The 26,102-nt window shown below is 45.5% G+C and overlaps 1 protein-coding gene and 1 pseudogene across 4 annotated transcripts; one reads left to right on the forward strand and one right to left on the reverse strand.

Moving 5' to 3' along the window:
• The window catches only part of LOC129019891 (small ribosomal subunit protein eS10-like), a 482,677-nt pseudogene that overhangs the window by 185,503 nt on the left and 271,072 nt on the right, over nucleotides 1-26,102 (forward strand).
• LOC129019874 (pregnancy-specific beta-1-glycoprotein 8) lies at nucleotides 11,787-24,948 on the reverse strand. 4 transcript variants are annotated; one of them, XM_054463368.2, is made up of 6 exons: nucleotides 24,616-24,948; nucleotides 23,021-23,386; nucleotides 17,096-17,374; nucleotides 14,079-14,357; nucleotides 13,424-13,678; nucleotides 11,787-12,474 (listed from the first exon to the last, which is right to left on the reverse strand). In XM_054463368.2, exons 1-6 carry the CDS (start codon nucleotides 24,677-24,679, stop codon nucleotides 12,458-12,460), a joined length of 1,260 nt encoding a protein of 419 aa, XP_054319343.2. In that variant the 5' UTR covers nucleotides 24,680-24,948; the 3' UTR covers nucleotides 11,787-12,457. The 4 variants fall into 4 exon arrangements, with proteins under 4 accessions (XP_054319343.2, XP_063514559.1, XP_054319342.2 ...); XM_063658489.1 differs by lacking the exon at nucleotides 23,021-23,386 and having other exon boundaries at nucleotides 24,616-24,780; XM_054463367.2 differs by lacking the exon at nucleotides 11,787-12,474 and having other exon boundaries at nucleotides 13,386-13,678.

Genomic DNA, 26,102 nt, shown 5'->3' on the forward strand with positions numbered 1-26,102 from the left:
GGTGAATCTCTCATGCCTCTTGAGAGGAGAGGCCTGTGCTGTTTGCTCAGTGGGGGCTTTGAGTCCCATAGTCATAGGGACAGTTCTCGGTCACTCTATGGCTCCCTGCGGTCTGGCGGCTGAGCTGGAGCTCAGGGTTTCTCATGTTCTTCCTGACCGTCTTGGATGTCCTTCCTTCTCTGCCCAGCTGATTGTCCTGTGGTCACCACACCTTCCCCGTGGTGGTGCAGGAGGAAGTGGGGAGTTACCCAGGAACCCCGCGGGACATGGCTCGTTGAGACGCAGGAGGGGGAGCCTGGGGCAGAGCAGGGTTCAGAGCTGGAGAGATTCATCCTGACTTACTCCGTGGCCATGAAGGGCTCAGCCTTCCGTGTGCTGAGATACCCAGGGGTCTGTCCTGAGGGTTTTGACCTGGCCAAGCTGCTGTCTGTAAAGGAGGAACAGGCAGTGGCCAGAGAGCCTGTCTGGAGGGACGTTGCTCACACCTGAGAGGGCAGTTGGAGGTTAGTTGTGTTGTGGGAGCAAAGAGCAATAACACCCCCCTTCTCCCCGCAAGCACACAGGAGAAGTCTGTCTTCCCAAGGGACTGCTGGGGGTAGGTGGCCACATCCCGGATGGTGCCTGTGTGTGACCATCACAAGCGTTCTGAGCCCCGCGGGGTGTAGCGGGCAGGCAGGTCACAGGGTGCCTGGCTGATTCCCGGGGAGGCTGTGGGCCCTCATGCAGCCGCTGTTTTGTGTCAACGCTAGGCTTGTCCTGGGATGCCCCAGAGAACAGGACAGATGGAGCAGGGGTGGGTATTTAGGGAGCAGTGACAGAAAGAGTTGATGAGGATGGAGGGAGGTCACCAGGGGAAAACGCCCAGTGTGGTGTCGCGTGCACCAGCGCTGCCCTGGGAGATGCCTTTAGCTGGGCCCAGGGAAGGAGTATGTGTGTGGGGCATGAGCTACCTGCAGAGGGAGTGGTGTTAGGTTGGTGGCCACCAGGTCAGGGAGGAGCTGACAGAGTCCCTATGGGGAGCATGGACGGCGCTGAGGACTTGGGCGGAAGTGACCCTGGTGAGGGTGGACCCTGCTGGGCTGTGGGTTCCGCTGAGGGAGGTTGGCATCCCCTGGGAAGGCTCCAGGCTGGGAGGGACTCTGTCGCCCTCTGGTGGACAGGGAGGGAAGTGTGAACGGCAGCAATCCCAGGCCAGGGTGCATGTTTTCTTCCACGTGGATCTGCACACCTCACACGAGGTCACACATATGTTATGTTACAGCTCCATCACCTTCCAGCCCCGTGAGTCCCAGTCTCTGTGGCTCTGCGTTCACTGTTCTCCCTCTTTCACAATCAGATGTCCCAAACGCAGATTTTTGTCACCTTCTGTGAGTTTGTGTTTGTGTGTAGTAGGTGGCACTGTGTATACCCTGGGGGCAGTGATGTCTGGGGCTTAGCAGTGCACGTGGGCTTTGGAGCAGAAGAGGGAGCAGCAGGGTGGGAAGATGAATGTCAGGGGGGCAGGGACAAGTCATTTTCATATTCTCACTCTCAGGGACCAGAACCCAGGATTCTGACTCCAGGGCACACCCTGCTGGTGTCCCTGGATGTCATGATGCTCATAGTGTCATGTTGCCTTGGCGTTTATTTTTTAAGGTGTAAGTTTATTTGACTCAAATCAGAGGCAGGGCTTGGTCACCATGGCAGTTTTCAATACTGTATCTGGTTCAAGTGGTTCCAGTTGGTGGCCAGAGGTAAAATCTTAGAGGCGTCTCTCCTGCTTGGTGTGCTTGGCTCCCGTCTCTCCAGATGCTTTCTTTAAACTGATAATTCTGACATTTGCCCTCACATTTAAAGTGACCACCTCTCAGTCACAGCGTGAGCTCCTGGTCCCAGTGTTTGCTGCTTGCTTTGAACACATCCATTAAGCTTCCTGCTGGAAACCTGTCAGATAACATCCTGGACTTAATAAAGCCATTGGCTTACTGGTCTCTTCTCTCCTACCTGCCTGGGCTCACTGACCTCTGTGTCTGTGGTCTCCAGGGGTGCCGACTGCTCCCTAGTGTCTATAAGTAGTAAAAATACTTACACTTTCACATTGTGGTTGTATTGCTGTGGCCTCACATGCCATCCAGGGCCTGACATTGAGGCTGCCTTATGGGACCTGTGCTGGTTGAGCCCCTGCTGGAGCTCTTGTTCTGGGGCCTCTGGTTCTTCTGGGGACAGGAGCTTCCAGCTAACTTGATTGAAAAACTGATGCATTTCATTGAAAACGCTGTGTCAGATGATGTATTCATGGGCTTCAACTGCCATAACAAACACCTTATCCTGGGTTAATTAAATAATAGAAATCTATTTTTCACAGTTCTGTAAATAATGTGCTATTGTAACCACTTTAAAATGCACAATCAAGTGAAATTAACCACATACACAATCAAGTGAAATTAACAGTGTTAAATTACCATCACCGCTGTTTTTCCTAGGAAAATTTTGTCATTTTAAACTGAAACTTTATATCTTTTAAACAATAACTCCCTGTATGTTCCACCCTAGACCTTGATCATCGCTACTCTGTCTCTATGAGTTTGTCTAGTCTTGATGTTTCATATAAATCGAATTATACAATTATGTTATTTTGTTTCTGATATATTTCACTTAGCATAATATTTCCAAAGTCCATGCATGTTCCAGCGGGTGTCAGAGCTTCATTCTGCTTCATGGCAGATTAACATACTGTTGTATGTGTCATCATATTTGTTTATTCATGTGTTGATGAACACTTGGAATTCTTTCATATTTTATCTTTTGTGAATAATACTGCAATCAACATTCCCATGCAAGTAACTGTTTGAGTCCCTGGATTTAATTCTTTGGGTATATACCTAGGAATGGATGTTATTTCAAATAAGAATTCTATGATTAGCTATTTTTTATTATTATACTTTAAGTTTTAGGGTACATGTGCACAACGTGCAGGTTTGTTACATATGTATACATGTGCCATGCTGGTGTGCTGCAGCTGTTAATTCGTCATTTAGCATTAGGTATATCTCCTAAAGCTATCCCTCCCCCCTCCCCCCACCTCTCAACAGTCCCCAGAGTGTGATGTTCCCCTTCCTGTGTCCATGTGTTCTCATTGTTCAATTCCCACCTATGAGTGAGAATATGCTTTGTTTGGTATTTTGTTCTTGCGATAGTTTACTGAGAATGATGATTTCCAATTTCATCCATGTCCCTACAAAGGACATGAACTCATCTTTTGTTATGGCTGCATAGTATTCCATGGTGTATATGTGCCACATTTTCTTAATCCAGCCTATCATTGTTGGACATTTGAGTTAGTTCCAAGTCTTTGCTGTTGTGAATAGTGCCGCAATAAACATATGTGTGCATGTGTCTTTATAGCAGCATGATTTATAGTCCTTTGGGTATATACCCAGTAATGGGATGGCTGGGTCAAATGGTATTTCTAGTTCTAGATCCCTGAGGAATCGCCGCACTGACTTCCACAGTGGTTGAACTAGTTTACAGTCCCACCAACAGTGTAAAAGTGTTCTATTTCTCCACATCCTCTCCAGCATCTGTTGTTTCCTGACTTTTTAATTATTGCCATTCTAACTGGTGTGAGATGGTATCTTATTGTGGTTTTGATTTGCATTTCTCTGGTGGCCAGTGGTGGTGAGCATTTTTTCATGTGTTTTTTTGGCTGCACAAATGTCTTCTTTTGAGAAGTGTCTGTTCATGTCCTTCACCCACTTTTTGTTGGGGTTGTTTTTTTCCTGCAAATTTGTTTGAGTTCATTGTAGATTCTGGATATTAGCCCTTTGTCAGATGAGTAGGTTGTGAAAATTTCCTCCCATTTTATAGGTTGCCTGTTCACTCTGATAGTAGTTTCTTTTGCTGTGCAGAAGCTCTTGAGTTTAATTAGATCCCATTTGTCAATTTTGGCTTTTGTTGCCATTGCTTTTGGTGTTTTAGACATGAAGTCGTTGCCCATGCCTATGTCCTGAATGGCAATGTCTAGGTTTTCTTCTAGGGTTTTTATGGTTTTAGGTCTAATGTTTAAGTCTTTAATCCATCTTGAATTAATTTTTTATAAGGTGTAAGGAAGGGATCCAGTTTCAGCTTTCTACATATGGCTAACCAGTTTTCCCAGCACCATTTATTAAACAGGGATTCCTTTCCCCATTGCTTGTTTTCTCAGGTTTGTCAAAGATCAGATAGTTGTAGATATGTGGCATTATTTCTGAGGGCTCTGTTCTGTTCCATTGATCTATATCTCTGTTTTGGTACCAGTACCATACTGTTTTGGTTACTGTAGCCTTGTAATATAGTTTGAAGTCAGGTAGCGTGATGCCTCCAGCTTTGTTTTTTTGGCTTAGGATTGACTTGGCAATGTGGGCTCTTTTTTGGTTCCATATGAACTTTAAAGTAGTTTTTTCCAATTCTGTGAAGAAAGTCATTGGTAGCTTGATGGGGATGGCATTGAATCTGTAAATTACCTTGGGCAGTATGGCCATTTTCATGATATTGATTCTTCCTACCCATGAGCATGGAATGTATTCCATTTGTTTGTATCCTCTTTTATTTCATTGAGCAGTGGTTTGTAGTTCTCCTTGAAGAGGTCCTTCACGTCCCTTGTAAGTTGGATTCCTAGGTATTTTATTCTCTTTGAAGCAATTGTGAATGGGAGTTCACTCATGATTTGGCTCTCTGTTTGTCTGTTATTGGTGTATAAGAATTCTTGTGGTTTTTGTAGATTGGTTTTATGTCCTGAGACTTTGCTGAAGTTGCTTATCAGCTTAAGGAGATTTTGGGCTTAGATGATGGGGTTTTCTAGATATACAATCATGTCATTTGCAAACAGGGACAATTTGACTGCCTCGTTTCCTAATTGAATACCCATTATTTCCTTCTCCTGGGTAATTGCCCTGGCCAGAACTTCCAACACTATGTTGAATAGGAGTGGTGAGAGAGGGCATCCCTATCTTTTGCCAGTTTTCAAAGGGAATGCTTCCAGTTTTTGCCCATTCAGTATGATATTGGCTGTGGGTTTGTCATAGATAGCTCTGATTATTTTGAGAGATGTCCCATCAATACCTAATTTATTGAGAGTTTTTAGCATGAAGGTTGTTGAATTTTGTCAAAGGCTTTTTCTGCATCTATTGAGACAATCATGTGGTTTTTGTCTTTGGTTCTGTTTGTATGCTGGATTACATTTATTTATTTGTGTATATTGAACCAGCCTTGCATCCCAGGGATGAAGCCCACTTGATCATGGTGGATAAGCTTTTTGATGTGCTGCTGGATTTGGTTTGCCAGTATTTTATTGAGGATTTTTGCATCAATGTTGATGAAGGATATTGGTCTAAAATTCACTTTTTTGGTTGTGTCCCTGCCCAGCTTTGGTATCAGGATGATGCTGGCCTCATAAAATGAGTTAGGGAAGATTCCCTCTTTTTCTATTGATTGGAATAGTTTCAGAAGGAATGGTACCAGTTCCTCCTTGTACCTCTGGTAGAATTTGGCTGTGAATCCATTTGGTCCTGGACTCTTTTTGGTTGGTAAGCTATTGATTATTGCCACAATTTCAGCTCCTGTTATTGGTCTCTTCAGAGATTCAACTTCTTCCTGGTTTAGTCTTGGGAGGGTGTATGTGTCAAGGAATTTATCCATTTCTTCTAGATTTTCTAGTTTATTTGCATAGAGGCGTTTGTAGTATTCTCTGATGGTAGTTTGTATTTCGGTGGGATCGGTGGTGATATCCCCTTTATCATTTTTTATTGCATCTATTTGATTCTTCTCTCTTTTCTTCTTTATTAGTCTTGCTAGCAGTCTATCAATTTTGTTGATCCTTTCAAAAAACCAGCTCCTGGATTCTTAATTTTTTGAAGGGTTTTTTGTGTCTCTATTTCCTTCAATTCTGCTCTGATTTTAGTTATTTCTTGCCTTCTGCTAGCTTTTGAATGTGTTTGCTCTTGCTTTTCTAGTTCTTTTAATTGTGATGTTAGGGTGTCAATTTTGGATCTTTCCTGCTTTCTCTTGTGGGCATTTAGTGCTATAAATTTCCCTCTATGCACTGCTTTGAATGTGTCCCAGAGATTCTGGTATGTTGTGTCTTTGTTCTCATTGGTTTCAAAGAACATCTTTATTTCTGCCTTCATTTCGTTATGTATCCAGTAGTCATTCAGGAGCAGGTTGTTCAGTTTCCATGTAGTTGAGTGGTTTTGAGTGAGTTTCTTAATCCTGAGTTCTAGTTTGATTGCACTGTGGTCTGAGAGACCGTTTGTTATAATTTCTGTTCTTTTACATTTGCTGAGGAGAGCTTTACTTCCAACTATGTGGGCAATTTTGTAATAGGTGTGGTGTGGTGCTAAAAAAAATGTATATTCTGTTGATTTGGGGTGGAGAGTTCTGTAGATGTCTATTAGGTCTGCTTGGTGGAGAGCTGAGTTCAGTTCCTGGGTATCCTTGTTGACTTTCTGTCTCATTGATGTGTCTCATGTTGACAGTGGGGTGTTAAAATCTCCCATTATTATTGTGTGGGAGTCTAAGTCTCTTTGTAGGTCACTCAGGACTTGCTTTATGAATCTGGGTGCTCCTGTATTGGATGCATATATATTTAGGACAGTTAGCTCTTCTTGTTGAATTGATCCCTTTACCATTATGTAATGGCCTTCTTTGTCTCTTTTGATCTTTGTTGGTTTAATGTCTGTTTTATCAGAGACTAGGATTGCAACGCCTGCCTTTTTTTGTTTTCCATTTGCTTGGTAGATCTTCCTCCATCCTTTTATTTTGAGCCTATGTGTGTCTCTGCATGTGAGATGGGTTTCCTGAATACAGCACACTGATGGGTCTTGACTCTTTATCCAATTTGCCAGTCTGTGTCTTTTAATTGGAGCATTTAGTCCATTTACATTTAAAGTTAATATTGTTATGTGTGAATCTGATCCTGTCATTATGATGTTAGCTGGTTATTTTGCTCATTAGTTGATGCAGTTTCTTCCTAGCCTCGATGGTCCTGACAACTTGGCATGATTTTGCAGTGGCTGGTACCAGTTGTTACTTTCCATGTTTATCACTTCCTTCAGGAGCTCTTTTTGGGTAGGCCTAGTGGTGACAAAATCTCTCAGCATTTGCTTGTCTGTAAAGTATTTTATTTCTCCTTCACTTATGAAGCTTAGTTTGGCTGGATATGAAATTCTGGGTTGAAAATTCTTTTTTTTAAGAATGTTGAATATTGGCCCCCACTCTCTTCTGGCTTGTAGAGTTTCTGCCAAGAGATCCGCTATTAGTCTGATTGGCTTCCCTTTGTGGGTAACCTGACCTTTCTCTCTGGCTTCCCTTAACATTTTTTCCTTCATTTCAACTTTGGTGAATCTGACAATTATGTGTCTTGGAGTTGCTCTTCTCGAGGGGTATCTTTGTGGCATACTCTGTATTTCCTGAATCTGAATGTTGGCCTGCCTTGCTAGATTGGGGAAGTTCTCCTGGATAATATCATGCAGAGTGTTTTCCAAGTTGGTTCCATTCTCCCCGTCACTTTCAGGTACACCAATGGGACGTAGATTTGGTCTTTTCATATAGTCTCATATTTCTTGGAGGTTTGTTCATTTCTTTTTATTCTTTTTTCTCTAAACTTCCCTTCTCACTTCATTTCATTCATTTCATCTTCCATCACTGACACCCTTTCTTCCAGTTGATCGCATCAGCTCCTGAGGCTTCTGCATTCTTCACGTAGTTCTTGATCCTTGGCTTTGAGCTCCATCAGCTCCTTTAAGCACTTGTCTGTATTGGTTATTCTAGTTATACATTCGTCTAAATTTTTTTCAAAGTTTTTAACTCCTTTGCCTTTGGTTTGAATTTCCTCCTGTAGCTCAGAGTAGTTTGATCATCTGAAGACTTCTTCTCACAGCTCATCAAAGTCATTCTCCGTCCAGCTTTGTTCCATTGCTGGTGAGGAACTGCATTAGTTTGGAGGGGGAGAGGTGCTCTGCTTTTTAGAGTTTCGTTTTTCTGCTCTGTTTTTTCCCCATCTTTCTGGTTTTATCTACCTTTGGTCTTTGATGATGGTGATGTACAGATGGGTTTTTGGTGTGGATGTCCTTTCTGTTTGTTAGTTTTCCTTCTGACAGACAGGACCCTCAGCTGCAGGTCTGTTGGAGTTTGCTAGAGGTCCACTCCAGACCCTGTTTTCCTGGGTACCAGCAGCGGTGGCTGCAGAACAGTGGATTTTCATGAACTGCGAATGCTGCTGTCTGATCGTTCCTCTGGAAGTTTTGTCTCAGAGGAGAACCCGGCCGTGTGAGGTGTCAGTCTGCCCCTACTAGGGGGTGCCTCCCAGTTAGGGTGCTCGGGGGTCAGGGGTCAGTCTGCCTGTTCTCAGATCTCCAGCTGCATGCCCGGAGAGCCACTGCTATCTTCAAAGCTGTCAGACAGGGACATTTAAGTCTGCAGAGGTTACTGCTGTCTTTTTGTTTGTCTGTGCCCTGCCCACAGAGGTGGAGCCTACAGAGGCAGGCAGGCCTCCTTGAGCTGTTGTGGGCTCCACCCAGTTTGAGCTTCCCAGCTGCTTTGTTTACCTAAGCAAGCCTGGGCAATGGTGGGCGCCCCTCCCCCAGCCTCGCTGCTGCCTTGCAGTTTGATCTCAGACTGCTGTGCTAGCAATCAGTGAGACTCCATGGGCGTAGAGCCCTCTGAGCCAGGTGCGGGATATAATCTCCTGGTGTGTCGTTTTTTAAGCCCTTCGGAAAAGCACGGTATTAGGGTGGGAGTGACCCGATTTTCCAGGTGCAATCTGTCACTCGTTTCTTTGACTAGGAAAGGGCAATCCCTGACCCCTTGCACTTCCCGAGTGAGCCAATGCCTCACCCTGCTTCGGCTAATGTATGGTGCACTGCACCCACTGTCCTGGGCCCACTGTCTGGCACTCCCTAGTGAGATGAACCCAGTACCTCAGATGGAAATGCATAAATCACCCATCTTCTGCGTCGCTCATGCTGGGAGCTGTAGACCAGAGCTGTTCCTGATCAGCCTTCTTGGCTCCAGGACCCTATGATTAGCTTTTTGAGGAACAGCAAAACTGTTTTTCCTAGTGGCTGTACCTTTTTATATTCTCACCAGCAATGTATGAGGATTCCAAATTCTACATAATGCTGCTACTTGTTATTTAACTTTTTTAAAGAATGGTAGCCAGGTTTGTAGGTGTGATGTGGTGTCTCATTGCAGCTTTGACTTTGTATTTCCCTAATGACTAATGATGTTGAGTATCTCTTCACGTCCTTCTTGACTATTTGTATATCTTCTTTGAAGAAATGTCTATTTGTCTTTTTCCCATTTATAAATTGGATGGTTTCTCCCTTTGTTATTGAGTTATAGCTAGTTCTTTATATTATCTGGATATGAAAACTGCCTATATGTGGTTTGCAAATATTTTCTCTCATTCTGTGTCTATTAATTATTTTCTTGATAATTTCCTTTTATGTACAAAAGTGTCACATCTTGATAAAGCCCAATTTATCTTGTTTTTCTTGTTTCTTATGCTTTTGTATCATATCTGAGAAACTATTGCGCATTTGAGATCATCAATATTTACCTCTATGTCTATTTTAAGATGTTTTTATGGTTATAAGTCTTATATTTAACTCACTGATGAATTTTTTAGAGAATTGTTTGATATGGTGGGAGGTAGAGTTATCTAAATTCACTGTTTTGCATGCAGTTATCTAGTTGTTTCTGCACTATCATTTGAAAGGAGAATTGTTCACCCATTAAATTGTCTTGATGCCCTCTTCAAAGAGTAATTGACCATAAGTGTGAGGGTTTATTTCTAGACTCTCAATTCTATCCCATTTGTCTTTATGTCCAGTCTTTTTCCAGCAGCTTCTGTTTTAATAATTGTACTCCTTTGTGAGATTTCAAATAAGAAAGTTCAAGTGATACAACTTATTTTGGCAATATTGTTTTGGCTATTCAGGGGTAATTTATGAAAGGTGGGGAGGCCAAAGTTTCACAATTGGGAAAGCCTTTACTGTGTTCTTCAGGGGGAAATTTGGGAAAACCTTTTCAGAAACTTTATCTAAGTAGGTAAACTGTCACCACTTTATTTGCTGAAGTGCTATGTTAAAGTGTGCATTGCCTCTTGTGGAAGAATTGTGAGACCCTGGAAGCACTTGCCTGCGTGGTGAGAGACAGTGAATTCCACAATGAGGGGCAGAGAGGATGTTGTTTTTGGATACAGTGTTGTTGAGGTAGTTGTATACATCTCTACTTTTATGTCTCTGTATAGTGGGTATAGGGACCAACCCCACAGGGTCGGTGGGTTTTTCTCCCTGTATGCGGAGATGAGAGATTGTAGAAATGAAGACACAAGACAAAGAGATAAAAGAAAAGACAGCTGGGCCTAGGGTCCACTAACACCAAGACGCGGAGACCGGTAGTGGCCCCGAATGCCAGGCTGTGCTGGTATCTATTGGATACAAGACAAAGGGGCAGGATAGGGAGTGTGAGCCATCTCCAATGATAGGTAAGGCCACATGTGTCACATGTCCACTGGACAGGGGTCCCTTCCCTGCCTGGCAGCTGAGGCAGAGAGAGGGAGGAGAAAGAGAGAGAGAGAGAGCTTACACCATTATTTCTGCTTATTAGAGACTTTTAGTACTTTCACTAATTTGCTACTGCGAAGTAAACGGCAGAGCCAGGTTTACAGGATGGAACATGAAGGCGGACTAGGAGTGTGACCACTGAAGCACAGCATCACAGGGAGATGGTCAGGCCTCCAGATAATTGTGGGTGGACCTGACTAATGTCAGGCCCTCTACAAGAGGTGGAGGAGGAGAGTCTTCTCTAAACTCCCCCTGGGAAAGGGAGACTCCCTTTCCTGGTCTGCTAAGTAGCAGGTGTTTTTCCTTGACCCTGAGGCTACCGCTAGACCAGGGTCCTCTTTGCAAGGGGCATCTTCCTAGATGCTGGCATTACCGCTAGACCAAAGAGTCCTCTAGTGGCCCCGTCTGGGCATAACAGAAGGCTCGCACTCTTGTCTTCCGATCACTTCTCACTATGTCTCCCCAGCTCCTATCTCTGTATGGCCTGGCTTTTCCTAGGTTATGATTATAGAAACAAGGATTATTATAATATTGGAATAAAGAGTAATTGCTACCAACTAATGATTAATGATATTCATATATAATCATATCAAAGATCTATGTCTGGTATAACTATTCTTCTTTTATATTTTATGATACTGGAACAGCTCATGCCCTCGGTCTCTTGCCTAGGCACCTGGGTGGCTTGCCGCCCACAAGCGGGCATGTCCATTGGACACAGTAGGTTTTGAAATCGTTGTTTATCCTCTGGGGTCTGGATCTTGGCTTACCTGTTAGCTGCAGCTGAAGGAGGTGTCTGCTAAAGCAATGATACCTGTGGGGAGAAGAAGGGTTCAGCAGAGTGAAAGTAGCTGGGGCTCAGAGAAGCCAGGAAAGTCTGACTCTTAGAAACTGTGGGTCAGCAGATGGGTGTCCTCAGGGGTAAATGGGCCATGCCGGTAGCCACTGCAGTGGACTGGAAGAAGGTAAGGGATACTGGGTATCCCATGTTCTCTCTCAGCTTTGTAGCTGAAGATTTGGGCCCTGGGCTGGTATGGCCCTGCAGCAGGGGAAGGGTATAAAAGAATGGCTGCATATCAGGACCAAGTCCATGTCATCTTCTTTGTCATTGTTACTGCAGATGGAGGATTCTGTTCAGAGACCTGGCCTGGACAGTTGCGAGGGCCCACCGCATTCTTTTAAAATTATTTTAAGAGAACAGTATTAGCAAATGTGGCAGATGTTTTATTCTGCTAGAATCAGTATTACTCTCACGTTTTTCAATGTATCTCTTAGGAAACGGCGAGAGCCATCCACACAATGTGCATTTAAAGGGGAGTCTATTATAATTTCTGCTTTCCTCCCTCTTTATAGAAACCATCTTCTCTGCAAACACACAGGTAATATCTCTGTGTTCATTTCTATTGGGAGCCCTGTATGCAAGATGGAGAGAGCCACATTTCCCCCTGAGATGTTATGTAAATTTTGAGGTTGAGATAACACATCTGACACTCTATTGTTACCCTGAGAAGCTACTACATGTGAAATTCTAATGACTGCATTATCCTGCCAAGTGAAAGAGGCAGGCATGAGCAAGGACAGTTAAGAGGGGTGAGAGCCTCATCATGATGGGTAGTCTTGTTCTGACATCTTGGGAAAAACTGTCCACAGTGTGAAGTCATCATCTTGTTGTCCTGGTTTACAGTTTGAGCGTCTGCCGTTATGGTGTTGAACATTTTGTTGAGTTCTGAGTGGCTCAGACGTCAGGTACAAGGGTTTTCCCATGAAATTTACATTGAGTTGTCCACCTCCAGCTCATAGGGCTTCTGGAACAGAGTGGGTCTTGCTCTTAGTGATTCCATGGGAGAAAATGGAATTGGAGGAACTAATAGAATTCAGGGTAATGTCCGGTCTACAGGTGGATAATAAAAACAGAGAAACAATGAACAGAGCTGCAATCTCATTAGAGGTATACTACAGTTTTTATTTTCCACATAATTTTTCTCTCTATGGGCATCTCTAATTTTACCAATGATAATTTGAGTAGAATAAGTTTGTTTGCAAAATAGGTTGAGTTTCTTCAAACGTGGTCTGATTCTTTACGTAAGTGCAGCAAGAGTAGCAGTAGATCATGTAGGCTGTCTTTTAAAATTTTGTTTGCTCTAAGTTTTTATAAGGTATCTCAGATTAAGCTTTTACAAAACTCTTGAGAATAGGAAGCCAAACCAAGGCTGACTTCAGACTTTGCCTGCAGTTCATATTGGTTCATTCTATCTATATTCTTAAATATAACATCGCAGTCAAAGCCTTGGTAATATAACCAATGATTTCAAATGTGTCCTGTTAAAAAGAGAGCAGGTTGTTACTGTATTTGTACAAATATGTGTATTATAAAAACATATCAATACTCATGAATAGTTGCCCAATTCTCGGGCAGTCAGGTAGAGAACAAAAGTAAATGTTTCAATTATCATTCCCAGAAGAATAGTTTATCAAACTGCTATAAGTTATAGATAGATGAAAAGAGAAAAATTCCATAAATCTAGAAAACAAACCATTTAAAGAATCAGCAAATTTTCAAATAAAAATCATAAAAACATATCCTCATTATTATCAATTATTTCAATGAAATCAATGTTTTTCCTGCTTGGTCTAGGCTCGGAATTTTTTGAAGATATTAGCCTGTTTGTTTAAGTTTTGGAAGTTCTTAGACAAATTGGGAGGGTTCAGAAGGAGAATTTGGGATTTGCTTGTGCCCATGGGACACAGGCTGGGAATAAAAATGTTTTCCTGACTCTTCTCTGAATGCCAGATAGACTCCACCTAAAACCCTATTGCCAAGGATGCTGGGATCCACTTACCAAAGACTTTGACTGTCATGGATTTGGAGCTTTCCTTGCCAGTGGCTGAGTTACGAGCAGAACAAACATAGAGTCCGCTATGATTTGTAGTAATTTGGCGGATAAAGAGCTTTTGTCCTGATAGCTGAAACTTCCCATTAATTGTCCAAGAATACTCTGCCGGTGGGTTAGAGTCCGCGAAGCAGGACAAGTAGAGGATTTCTCCTGAACGGTAATAGGTGAATGAAGGGAAAATTCTGGGGAGGTCTGGACCATCTGGAGCAAAGAGAATAAAGCCACAGGTGATGTCATCCAAGGGAAGGGGATGCGCCTGTTCTCTTAAAGGGACACCGTGACCCTCTGAGCCAAGACACATCCTCAAGTCCCAGCCAGACCCCCTCTATATTCGCTGAGCCGAAGCCTGAGGTATTCACCTGTTTCTGCCATCACAAGCTGTGGGCCCCAAGTCTCCCATGACAAGAGCGTCCCCTCCCCTTATATTCTTGGTTAAGGCTGCGCCTACCCAGGATTTCCTGGGGCAGGGAGTCATGGCCAGCTCAGATGTCCAGAAGTATAGGTGTCTATACCTGGGTCGGAGAGAGACTGAGAGGCCTGGCCTGTGGTCGTTTGGATTGAAGCTGGTGTCCTGGCCCACAGAGGAACAAAAGATACTCACAGAGGACATTCAGGGTGACTGGGTAACTGCGGATTCCACCATATCGGTCCCGTATTTCACATTGATAGGGTCCTGTTTCATTTCTCGTGACACTGGGTAGAATGAGGATCCTGTTTTCAATGGGTCTCTTTACCCTGGGAATGACCGGGAGGCTCTGACCATTTAGCCACCAAATGTAGGTGTAGTTCTTACTCTTAGGTTCACAGGTGAAGGTTAAGACATCCTTATTCTCCCTGGGGTTTAAGTTGTTGATGGTGATGTAGGGCTTGGGCAGCTTCGCTGTGTGGATAACAGAGAGAAGATTGTCCTGTGTGGTACCTTTGATTCCTCCACAGACATCCTTCAATCAGATTTGGCATCTCCCACCTCTCAGCCCACCTGAGTCCTTGAAAGCCAATAGCTGGTGCGTGTGTCACAAGACCGATGCATGATGATCTAAGGGCTCAAAGCTGTGAGGCCGCCTGCTCTGTCTAAGGGAAACACAGTCTTTCTCAAGTGTCAATTGAGCAGCAGTGTTGGGTCACGGACAGACACGTCAGTGGGAGTCACAGCCCCTGGTACCCCTCCCAGTCCCTCCCTAATCAGTTGACTGGCTGGCTAACCTTGGGTTCGTTACCTGGAATGTGCAACTGTTGGGACCCTTCCAAATTCCATCTTACTTTGCCCCCCTAGATGTGATTTCTCTGCAGCTTCCATTTCCAAGGACATTCTAGAGATGAGTAATAATGGGACTTCCCATTGTCCTGAAACCCTGAAGATACCAAGCAGCCTGGCCTGGGACTGGATGTTTCAGCAGAAATAACACAGGGGAGACCAGAGTCAAGCCTGGAGGTCATTTCAGTCATCAGGCTGTGGAGGCACAAGGTGGGGCAGTTTTTTGCAGGTGTTTCATGATGACTTACTTGAACCAGTGACCTCTAAAGATAGAGCAGAGTGCAAGGAATGATCTAGAAAGAGTGAAGGGGACAGGCAAGAGCTGGTGGCTTTGGAGCAGAACCATGTTCCCTCTCCTGGGTTCTTTAAGTTTCCTCTCTTTCTGCAGAAGGCAGGTGATGGCCATTTGGATCTTTCCAGAAATACATGTGGACATTTGCAAATGCAGAACTGACTGGTGGAAAGGGTGGGAATGAACTGCTGTAAATCTGGTCCTCATGGACCATGTGTGTTTGATGGATATGAGGCAAATTTGGAGAGAAGTTTTGCAAATATTTTCTTTCACTGGACATTCTACTCTCTGATTCCATTGGGTTGACTACTCTAGGGACCTCAGGTAAGTGGATTCCAGAGTGAATATGAGAAGAGACTGCTGGTTTCCAGGAGCTGGGAGTGAGGAGAATCAGAAGTTGTTCATGGGTGTTCAGTTTCAGTTATGCAGGGTGGGGAGGTTCTAGAGATCTGCTGTAGAGCTCGATGCCTATAGTTCACACACATTGAGTATTTCTTATGCATAAGACTTAGGACAAAAATTGTTATGGATTTCTGACATTTTTTGATTCTGAAATGTTTCTCGTATACTAACTGGTTTAGCATCCCAAATCTGAAAGATTCAAAATCTAAAATGGTTCATTGAGCATTTCTTTTCAGCATCAGATTAGTAGGCAAAAGTGGGAGGTGATAAGCCAAAGATATTCGTGCCCTTTTTTTTTCTGTTTTATGTTTCTAGCTTGGTGATTAGTTTTCGGTCAATTCCATACTGGCCATGCTGCACTCGTATATTTTTGAAAGCTTGGGATGTGGAGCCTTTGAAGGCTGATTGCTATTTTCTATGTCATCAGAACTTTCCACCTTTTCATGTTTGCCTCATTTTCTCAGTGTTTATGTTGTGGCAGTCATTAATAAGAGCCTGTCAGGTCAGATTTAGGACAGAGTTTTCTAATTCTGCAAAAAATGTTACTGGGATTCTGGTAGGGGTTGCATTGAATCTGCAACTCACTATGGGTAATATTGTCTTTCTAATAATATTGATTCTTCAAATCTATGAAAATGAAATGTCCTTCCATATACTGATATCATCTTTAATTTCTTTCAGCAATTTCTTGTAGTTTTCAGGGTATAATCATTTGACCTTTTTGATTAAAGATATTTGAAAATATTTTATTCCTTTTGACGTTAATGTGAATTGAAATTCTTTTCTTAATTTCCTTTCAGATTTTTCATTGTTAGTGTATAGTCTAAAGAATGACCTAGAAAGAGTGAAGGGGACAGGGAAAAGCTGGTAGGTTTGGAGCAGAAACATATTCCCTGTCCTGGGTTTTTGATTTTCCCTCTCCCTTTGCAGAGGGCAGGTGGCTCTTCCCTGATAGCTAGATAGACTTCACGGGAAAACATATTGCCAGTGCTCCAGGGTTCCACTTACCAGGGACTATGGTCCTCTTGATTATGAGATTTGTTCCACCAGTGGCTGAGTTATGGATGAAGCAGACATAGACCCCTCTATGTGTTTTAGTGATTTGCAGGATAAAGAATACTTGTGCTGATTGCTGGAACTTCCCATCAATCAGCCAAGAATGCTCTGACAGTGGGGGAGAGTCTGTGAGGCAGGAGATCTTGGGGACCTCCCCAGTATGGTAATAGGTGTATGAGGAAGAATTGGTGGGGGCATCCAGGCCATGTGAAGCAAAGAGAATAAAGTCACAGGCGATATTGTCAGAGGGAAGGGAAAATCCTTGCCTGTGGAATGGCCACAATCACAGTGACCCTGTAAGCCAAGTCGCAACATTGAACTCCCAGCCAAATCCCCACTGTGTTCACTGATCTGGAGCCTGAGACATTCACCTGTTTCTCCCATCACAAGCTGTGGACCCTGAGTCTCCCATGACAGGAGCAGCCTCTTTTCTCCTATTGTTGATCAAGCCTAGGCCTACTCTGGTTTGTCTCGGGCAGAAAATCATGGCCAGGTTTGATGTCCAGGGGTAAAGGTCTCTGTACTTGGACCTGAGAGGGACTGAGAGGCCTGGCCTCTGGCCATGTGTATTTGGGATGGCAGCCTGGCTCACAGAGGTACAGAAGATACTCACGGAGGAGATTCAGGGTGACTGGGTCACTGCGGCTGGCACTCACTGGGTTCCGTATTTCACATTCATAGGGTCCTGCAGTATGCTTTGTGACACCCAATAGAAAGAGGGTCCTGTTGGTTTCGGACAGCTGCAACCTGTGAGTCATAGGGAGGCTCTGACCATTCATCCACCACCAGTAGCTTGCATCCGGAGTCTCAGGATCACAGGTTAAGCTCACAGCCTCCATGGCCTCCCTGGGGTTTAAGTTGCTGCTGGAGATGGAGGGCTTGGGAGTCTCCACTGTGCAGAAAATAGAGAGAAGTTTGCCCTATGTGGCACCTTTGATTCCTCCAAAGGCATTTTTCAGTCAGAGTTGGCACTTCCCACCCCTTAGCCCACCCAAGTCCTTTAAAGCCCATGGCAGGTATGTGTATTACAAGACAGATGCATGGCAATCTGAGGGCTCAGAGATGGTGAGGCTGCCTGCTTTATGTGGGAGAAGCAGAGACTTTCTGAAGTGTGAATTGAGCAGCAGCATTGGGTCATGGAAGGACACAGGACCAGCAGTCACAGCCCCTGGTGCCTCTCTGAGTCCCTCCGTCTCCAACTGCCTGCCTGGTCCACCTTGTGGTCCTTACTTGGAGCATGCAGTGCTGGAATCTTCTTAGTCTCAGTCTGACTTTGCCCCCCCCAAGACATGTTTTGTCTGCAGCTTCCCTTTCCAAGGACTTCCTAGAGATGGATGATGGAACTTCCCATTGTCCTGAAACCCTTTGGGTACTGGAAAGCCTGGCCTGGGACTGGGTACTTCAGCAGAAATAACACAGGGGAGACCAGAGTCAAGCCTGGAGGTCAGTTCAGTCATCAGGCAGTGGATCTACAAGGTGGGGCAGTTTTCCCAGATGTCTCATAGTGACTGACTTGAGCCAGTGACTCTAAAGATAGAGCAGAGTCCAAGGAATGACCTACAAAGAGTGAAAGGAACAGGCAAGAGCTAATAGCTTTGGACCAAGACCATGTTCCCTGTTCTGGGTCCATGATGCTCCCTTCCCCCTGTAGAGGGCAGGTGACGACCATGTGGCTCTTTCTAGAAATACATGTGGGTGTTTGCAAGTGCAGAAATGTCTGGTGGAAAGGGCGATCATGAGCTGGTGATGGAAATCTGTCCCTCATGGACCATATGTGTTTGGTGGATTTTAGACCAATATTTGGGAAGAAGTCTTGCAGATACTTTCTCTCATTAGACATTCTACTCTCTGATTCTGAGTTTGACTACTCTATGTACCTCATATCAGTGGATTCCAGAGTGAATCAGAGAGTAGAATAGTAGTTTCTGGGAGGTGGGATCAGGGGAATAGGGCGTTGTTCCGTGGGTGCACGGTTTCAGTTATGCAGGATGAGGAGGTTCTAGAGATCTCCTGTATAGCCTCACGCCTATAATTCATACAGGTAAAGTGCTCCTTATGCAGAAAGCTTAAAACAAAGTGTTTTGGATTTCTATTTTTTTATTTTGGAATAATTGCAGTATATGTACTGGTTTAGCATCCCAAATCTGAAAAATTTAAAATCCAAAATGCACCAGTAAGCACTTCAAAATGCACCAGTAAGCACTTCATTTTAGCATCACATCAGTGGTCAGAAGTGTTGAGTTTTGGAGCATTTCAGATTTTTTATTTCTGGATTTGGGATGCTCAATTTGTAATCCTGTAGTTTTCCCAGAAAAATTTGTCAGGAGTTCAGACCTCATGTTATGTTCTGAGTCTAGTAACAAAAAAAATTGGAAGGAAACATTAAAATGTTTTCATGAGTGGAAATTTTTACTGATGGTCCAAACATGTAAGATCAATTGCTGGTAGTAGTATTTCTCTTGAGACCAAAATAAGGTTTAGGTGTGCCATGAATTCCAGCAGGATCACATTATGCTCAAAGAAATATGCCAAAGGTGATTTGAAATTAGCTACTCCTTAAGTAGAGAGAGTCCCGTTAAAAGGACAGAACTGGTCAGTGCATCAATTACATAAAGGGAGGAATGATGCCAAATTAAAAGAAGTGATGTGTGTTATGTTAGTAAATATAGAAAGAACTCCCTGGTTCTAATTTCTGTGCAGAGTCAGGAAAAATGGTGAGGACCCCAAAACAGCTATGTGAAATGCTTTCTTCATTTTCTCTTAAGCTCAGGAAGCACCACTAGAGTTTAAGTTTGTGTGAATTAGGAAGAGTCTAAGTGAGATGCCAATGGCTCGTGTGTCTCCCACACGAAGAACTCCAACTTATGAAAACGGCATCATCATGAGGAAACAGTTGTATGTGGCACAGGCAGTAAAAGCATCAGATAGCATCCACCTGGCCACCTCCAACTGGTCCCCAAAACCACCAGTATTCCCATTACGTGTACATTACAGCCTTTGTAGTTGGTCCACAACTACAAAATTTAAAAGTTGTCATTGTCAAAATATTAAATATGAAGTTGAATATATTGTTCCACTTCTTTTCCCCACTCTTTTTGAACTTTCCTGTTTCAGTTTTGGAAGTTTCTATTGACACATCCTCAAGCTAGGGATCCTTTCTTCAGCTGTGTGCAGTCTACCAGTAAGCATCAAAAGCATTCTTCATTTCTCTAACAGCATTTTTTTTTCTGAGACAGAGTCTCGCTCTGTCACCCAGGCTGGAGTGCAGTGGCATGATCTCAGCTCACTGCAAGCTCCGCCTCCTGGGTTCACGCCATTCTCCTGCCTCGGCCTCCCAAGTAGCTGGGACTACAGGTGCCCGCCACCACGCCCGGCTAATTTTTTGTATTTTTAGTAGAGAGGGGGTTTCACCATGTTAGACAGGATGGTCTCTATCTCCTGAACTTGTGCCCGTGTCAGCCTCCGGAAGTGCTGGGATTATAGCCGTGAGCCACGGTGCCCAGTCGTCTCTGAGGGATTTTAACGAGTTATTGCCTTTTGAGTTTGTTCAGCTTTTTACTTAGAGTCAGAACCGAGTGACAAATATCAAGCTTGTTATATGCCTGTTAGGAAGCCAGAAGTCTCTAGGAAGTGACCAGAGAATGTGAGCTCCATAGCAGGTTGAGGATGGAGTCACAAGTGAAACGGGTGAGATGAGCCCATGGACTTTAGGGACTGCAGGCCTGTCCAGCCTCTGACACCCTGGTGAGTCAATGTAAAGATTACAACAGTGACAGCAGACTAGCATGGCTGAGTCCATCTGACATCTAGTCTCAGGCTGGCTGTCCTCACTCATTCCTGGGCATAGGCCAGGCTAACCTTGGGAGGAATTTTGTTTATGGTTTAGCTTTGAAGAAGAATGATAATAGTTCCTCCATAAAACTAACACCCTTACTTTGCCCAGGGACTGCCTTTGTCAAACTAGTGAAAGACCATGAGATTAAGATTATAGGAGGGAACTGAATTCTGCTAAAATGTAGGCACAGTTTGTATAATCCCTGACTGCTGCAATGTCATTTGGCTAGAGTTTACAAAATTTGTGACTAATTGCTCTTATAGATAACATCACTATTGTAGAATGTGAGATTGGTCTCTTGAGATGTTTCTCATTCTTTTGCATTCTGGCAACCGGCTGACCTCATCCATACCTATGACTAATGGCTCAGCCAGTCATGTGGTCCCTACCTAGAGGCAGATTCAAGCACAAACAGATCATTTCCCTCTGCCCACATGATTCCATCACCAAGCAGTCAGCAGTACTCATTTTTCAGTCCTGTGTCCCTGAAAATAGCCTTGAAAATCTCTGACCTCTGATCCACTGGGGAGGCTGATTTGAGTGATAACAATCCTCCGTCCTCCTGTTTGGCAGACTTGTATTCGTTAAAATCTTTCTTTACTACAAACCACCATTTCAATACATTTTTTTTTTCATGTAGGAGGCCAGAAGAACTTCTCTGGCAATGATAAGAGTGGATGGAGGAACTGCCTATCCCTGTCCCATGGTCTTGTCCACAGGTCAGCCTCACAAAGCAAAAGAGCCCTTGATGGGAATATAGTGGAAGGTCGTTCTCTTAGTGACGTAGGGACATTGGCTGGAGATGAAGCCTGGCAGGAGTGGCAACTCCAGATGATTTCTGTGCCTTTCCTATTTCCTGGGAGGTGGGCCAGGCCACAGTGTTAGCGGGAAGGGAATGGAACAGCCAGCCTAGTTAGAAGGAGTGTCTGGGGAAGGCCTAGGGGTGGAGGAAGAAGCTGTGCAGGACAGGGCTTGCCAGTCAGAATGAAGTGGGAGGAAGATGAGGGACACAGAGAAGCAGAGAGAGGCAGAGACACCATGGCAGTGAGCAGTGAGGGAGACACTGACTTCAGAGACCCCAGGGACCAGGTGCCCCCAGTTCCACAGTCCAGGACCAAGGAGGCCTGAGAACCCTCCGGTGGCCAAAGTGCTTCAGAGTCGCATGAGGTGGGGTGGCTTTAGGGGGAAGAGCTAGTGGGGGGATGAAACATGGGTGTCAGTCTCTGAAGGACAAGGCACAGGTGTGGCTAGAACCTCCTAGGATTCTGCATCCAAAATCCAGTCTCTAAGGAGGTTTTGGATCATTCATTTCTTCATTCCATTCCTTCATTTGTTATGTGAGAACTCCTGAGTGTGTGTCTCTTGCTGGGCCTGTGCTGATGCAGGGTGTGAGTGGGGAAAGAAAACAAGGTCCTCTCATTGATCCTCTCATGATAGTGACATGGACACTTTGGGAAACACAGGATTTCAGGTTGAGTGATGGGGGATAAGATCTGAGGGGGAGGCCTGGACGTGTTTTTTGCACTGACTGACAGTTGAGGCAGGTGATTTAGTTCTGGAGTACAGACTAATCAGCTGACCATTTGCTCTCACTCCTCTGAGGTTTGGATGCCTAAGAAGAGAGGATTTGAGCCAATAAATGACTCTGGGGTGCTTGGAACCCAGTAAGCCCTCACTTCTGGTGGAGGAGAGGATTGGCCTGTGGCTGCAGACAGACCTCATGTGACCCTGGTCTCCCCTTTGTGTTGGTGTGACTCTGGTTCAGTGACTGCGCCTTCCTGTGCCTCAGTTTTCTCTCAATCAAATAAGCAAAATGGCAAATGGACTGTGGCTTTTCATGCTATCTGTGAATAAATGTTAAATTATTCACAGTCAGCTGACCTAATGCTTGGCACAGTGAAGGTGTTCACACAAACAGCATTTATTATTAATTTGCTTCCATGAGAAAGCATGTTTACGTCAGATCCCTGTGGACATGCTGCTTCCTGGTACATCTTCTGTCTTCTGTTTCTGCTTCTGGGGACATTAGACTTTCTATGGACTGTCCTAAGCCTCCTAAGGCAGTTGGCTGATGGCCTACAAAGCTTGTCTTTCTGTCCTCTCCACTCTGAGTGTCAGGTGAAGAGAACCCTGTCCTTGCCCAAATGAGGCTCTGAGGGCTGATCCCTGGCTGGTGAGCATCTCCAGGAGACACAGTCCTCAGACAGCTGGAAAATCCTTGGTCCCAGTAAGCCCTGCCCAAGAAGCCACAACCCAGCCCTGGCACAGGCTCCTCAGCTTTATCTGGAGCAAGGATTTAGGGACACGGTCTGGGGGTGAGGCTTCTAGGGCTGAGCTTTTGTGAGGGTATCTCATGGGGTCCCTCAGGCCAAGCCCTACTCAGTTCTCCAGGGTCTTTGTCAGGGTCAAATTTATGAAGAGGGCATGAGGTGCTTGGCTGAGACTGATCTCCTCCTGCTGAGTCCCCCCATCAGACTGTCGTTCCTTGGCAGCAAGTGTCTGCAGGGTCTGGATGCGGGAAAGGAATTCTGATCTGTTGAAATTTGTCTCTTCTGTGTGTGTCCTGAACTACATGTCGAAACTCCAGCATGGGACATAATGCAGAGAGGGACACAGGCACAGTCCAGGCCTGACAATCCTGTGTGTGTGAAGTAGAAGTGACCCCTGCCCCCCAACACCCAGGGATGATGTGAAATCACTTACGGTATAAGGTGAAGGTGAAATTTCCAGTTACTCCTCTAGTCCCATCACCTCCCTTTATGATGTGTAAGGTGTAGGATCCTGCGTCCTCCCGGGTGACATTCTGGATCAGCAGGGATGCATTGGAATATACTGTTTCTCGTCCACTGTGTGCAGGCCCATATATAATTATTTGACCATCTACTACATATGATGTAATGTAATGGTAGAGGTCCGTCATTTTTCGTTTGTACCAGATGTAGCCAGTAAGATTCTGGGGCAAATTGTGGACAAGTAGAAGAACATCCTTCCCCTCAGAAACTTTGGGTGGCTGGGCTTCAATCGTGACTTGGGCAGTGGTAGGTGGATTCCAGAAGTTTAAAAGTGATGCTAGCAGGTGGAGAGAGCATCAGTCAATATTGAGACCTATGTATTAGGGTGAAAAGATGGGGTCCTGTGTCCTGAGAAGGTCTCTTCCGCCCTCAGCCTTGAAGACACAGACACACACGCATACAAACAAACACACACACACACAAAAGTGGCATGTTTGTTTGTGTGTGTGTATGTGTGTGTGTCCTACTGTCCTACTAGGTCAAGGTTAGCAACATGACCCCCATTCCTTGAGCACTTCTGAGCTTGGCATTTTTCTGTTTGGAATCCTCTTCCCCAGGGGTCCGCACGGCCCCCTCCACACTGCCCTCCAGTCCTGCTCACATCAGGGCATCCTTAGACTTCTGTCCTGACACCTCCTTCAAAGACCTGGGTCTTCCCTTTCTGATCTTTCCCTGCTCTGCTCCCTCCAGGGTTCTTGTCAACACCTGACCTCACATTCTAGATCTCTTTGCATGTCTGTCTTCCTCCCCATGACAGCATGAGCTCCGTGAGTACAGGGACTTTTGTGATCTTGTTTGCACCCCAGTGCCTGGAACAGGCTGCAGACTCCGTTGATGTGAGAGTTCTCAGGGCCCTACACGCCCTGGGTGTTTTATTTCCCCCAATTGTTGAGGATTTTTGGTGAGGACAGTGTTTCATGTCCTGCTGATATTTTTATTTGAAGTGTCATCTGATATATTTATTATTATCATTTTTCAAAATGTGGTGGCCCCTGATGAGGAATCAGGAAAACAGAACATTTAAGATTTTCCTACCTCTTACCAATTCCGGTTCAATGTGACTTTCCTGTTTTGACCCCTGTCCCTCTGGTGTATCTTCCCCTATCCAGGGTCCAACAGAGCCTTCTTTCATTTTCTTTCTGTGTGTTTTTTTTTTTTTTGAGACGGAGTCTCGTACTGTCGCCCAGTCTGGCATGCAGTGGTGCTATCTAGGCTAGCTGCAACTTCTGCCTCCCGGGTTCAAGTGATTCTCCTGCCTCAGCCTCCTGAAAGCTGTGATTACATGACCACACCACCATAGCTGGTTAATTTTTTGTAGTTTTAGTAGAGACAGGGCTACACTGTGTTGGCAGGACTGATCTTGAACTCCTGATCTCGTGATCCACAGACCTCAGCCTCCCAAAGTGCTGGCTTCTTTTATTTTTTAGAACCCCATCCTCTCCAGGAGACCCCATCCAGTCACACTGCTTCTTCCTCCTGTCCTCTCCCAGGAAATTCTCTCCTCACCTGTGAGCAGGAACCCCTTCCAGGTGATGCGCTGTGTGCAGGGAGGGGCTGAGAGGGGCCCCATGGTCTCTGCTGCCTGCGTGTTCTCCTCAGTGGAGATGAGCCTAGGATCCAGAAACTTCCTGAGCACGGCTGTCACCTGTGCTGTCCTTCCTCTTTCTGCGCTGAGCCTCTTCCCAGGGCAGGAGCACCTCTCAGGCTCATGGGCGGGGTCAGGCCCAGGACACCTCTCTGTCCCCTCCTCTCTCAGTCCTGCCTCCTTCTCCCTCCTTCTGTTTTTCCTTTTGTCTGTGTTTCAGGTCCCTGGGAACTGTGGAGGCCTCTGCCTTTTTCAGCATTGATCCTTTCACCGAACCTCAACACACTCTGTGCAGACACACCCACACCCACACCCACACACACACACACAGAAGAGACACACACAGACCCACACAGTCACACACATACCCTGCAGGTTGGACAAGGACAGTCCTGGGCCTCAGCCTCCTGCTGTCCCCATGGCTCTGGGTCGGGGTGCACATTCACGCCCTTTGCCCTCTTTCATCCCCATCTGGCTCTCCCCTGCAGTGCAGGAGGCTGAAGCTGCACCAGGTCCCTGTCACAGTGACACCCCATTGTGCTGTGGGTGAGCTGTGTGTTGCTGGTGAGAGGGACCCTTCCTTTCTCTAATCGTGTCTAGCTTGGCTGCAGATTCCAAGGATGGACATTCAGGACCTGGGTGTCCCAGAGGAAACTGTCCTTCCTGGAGGTGTGCAGGGTGAATCTCTCATGCCTCTTGGGAGGAGAGGCTTGTGCTGGTTGCTCTGTGGGGGCTGTGAGTCCCATAGTCAAAAGGAGAGTTCTCGGTCACTCTATGGCTCCCTGGGATCTGGCGGCTGAGCAGGAGCTCAGGGTTTCTCATGTTCTTCCTGATCATCTTTGATGTCCTCTCTTCTCTGCCCAGCTGATTGAACTGTGGTCACCACACCTTCTCCCTGGTGGTACACAAGGAAGTGGGGAGTTACCCACGAACCCCGCGGGACATGGCTTGTTGAGACGCAGGAGGGGGAGACTGGGACAGAGCAGGGGTTCAGAGCTGGAAAGATTCATCCCGACTTACTCCTTGGCCATGATGGGCTCAGCCCTCCATGTGCTGACGTACCCAGGGTTCTGTCCTGAGGTTTTTGACCTGGCCAAGCTGCTATCTGTAGAGGAGGAACAGGCAGTGGCCAGAGAGCCGTTTTGGAGGGACATTGCTCCCACCTGAGAGGGCGGGTTGGGGTGAGTTGTGTTCTGGGAGCAAAGAGCAATAACATCCCCTTCTCCCCACAAGCACACAGGAGAGGTCTGTCTTCCCAAGGGACTGCTGGGGGTAGGTGGCCACATCCCAGATGGTGCCTGTGTGTGACCATCACACGCGTTCTGAGCCCCGCGGGGTGCAGAGGGCAGGCAGGTCACAGGGTGCCTGGCTGATTCCCGGGGAGGCTGTGGGCCCTCAGGCAGCCGCT

The sequence above is a fragment of the Pongo pygmaeus genome, chromosome 20 (assembly GCF_028885625.2).
Source record: "Pongo pygmaeus isolate AG05252 chromosome 20, NHGRI_mPonPyg2-v2.0_pri, whole genome shotgun sequence".
In the NCBI taxonomy this organism is placed as follows: domain Eukaryota; kingdom Metazoa; phylum Chordata; class Mammalia; order Primates; family Hominidae; genus Pongo; species Pongo pygmaeus.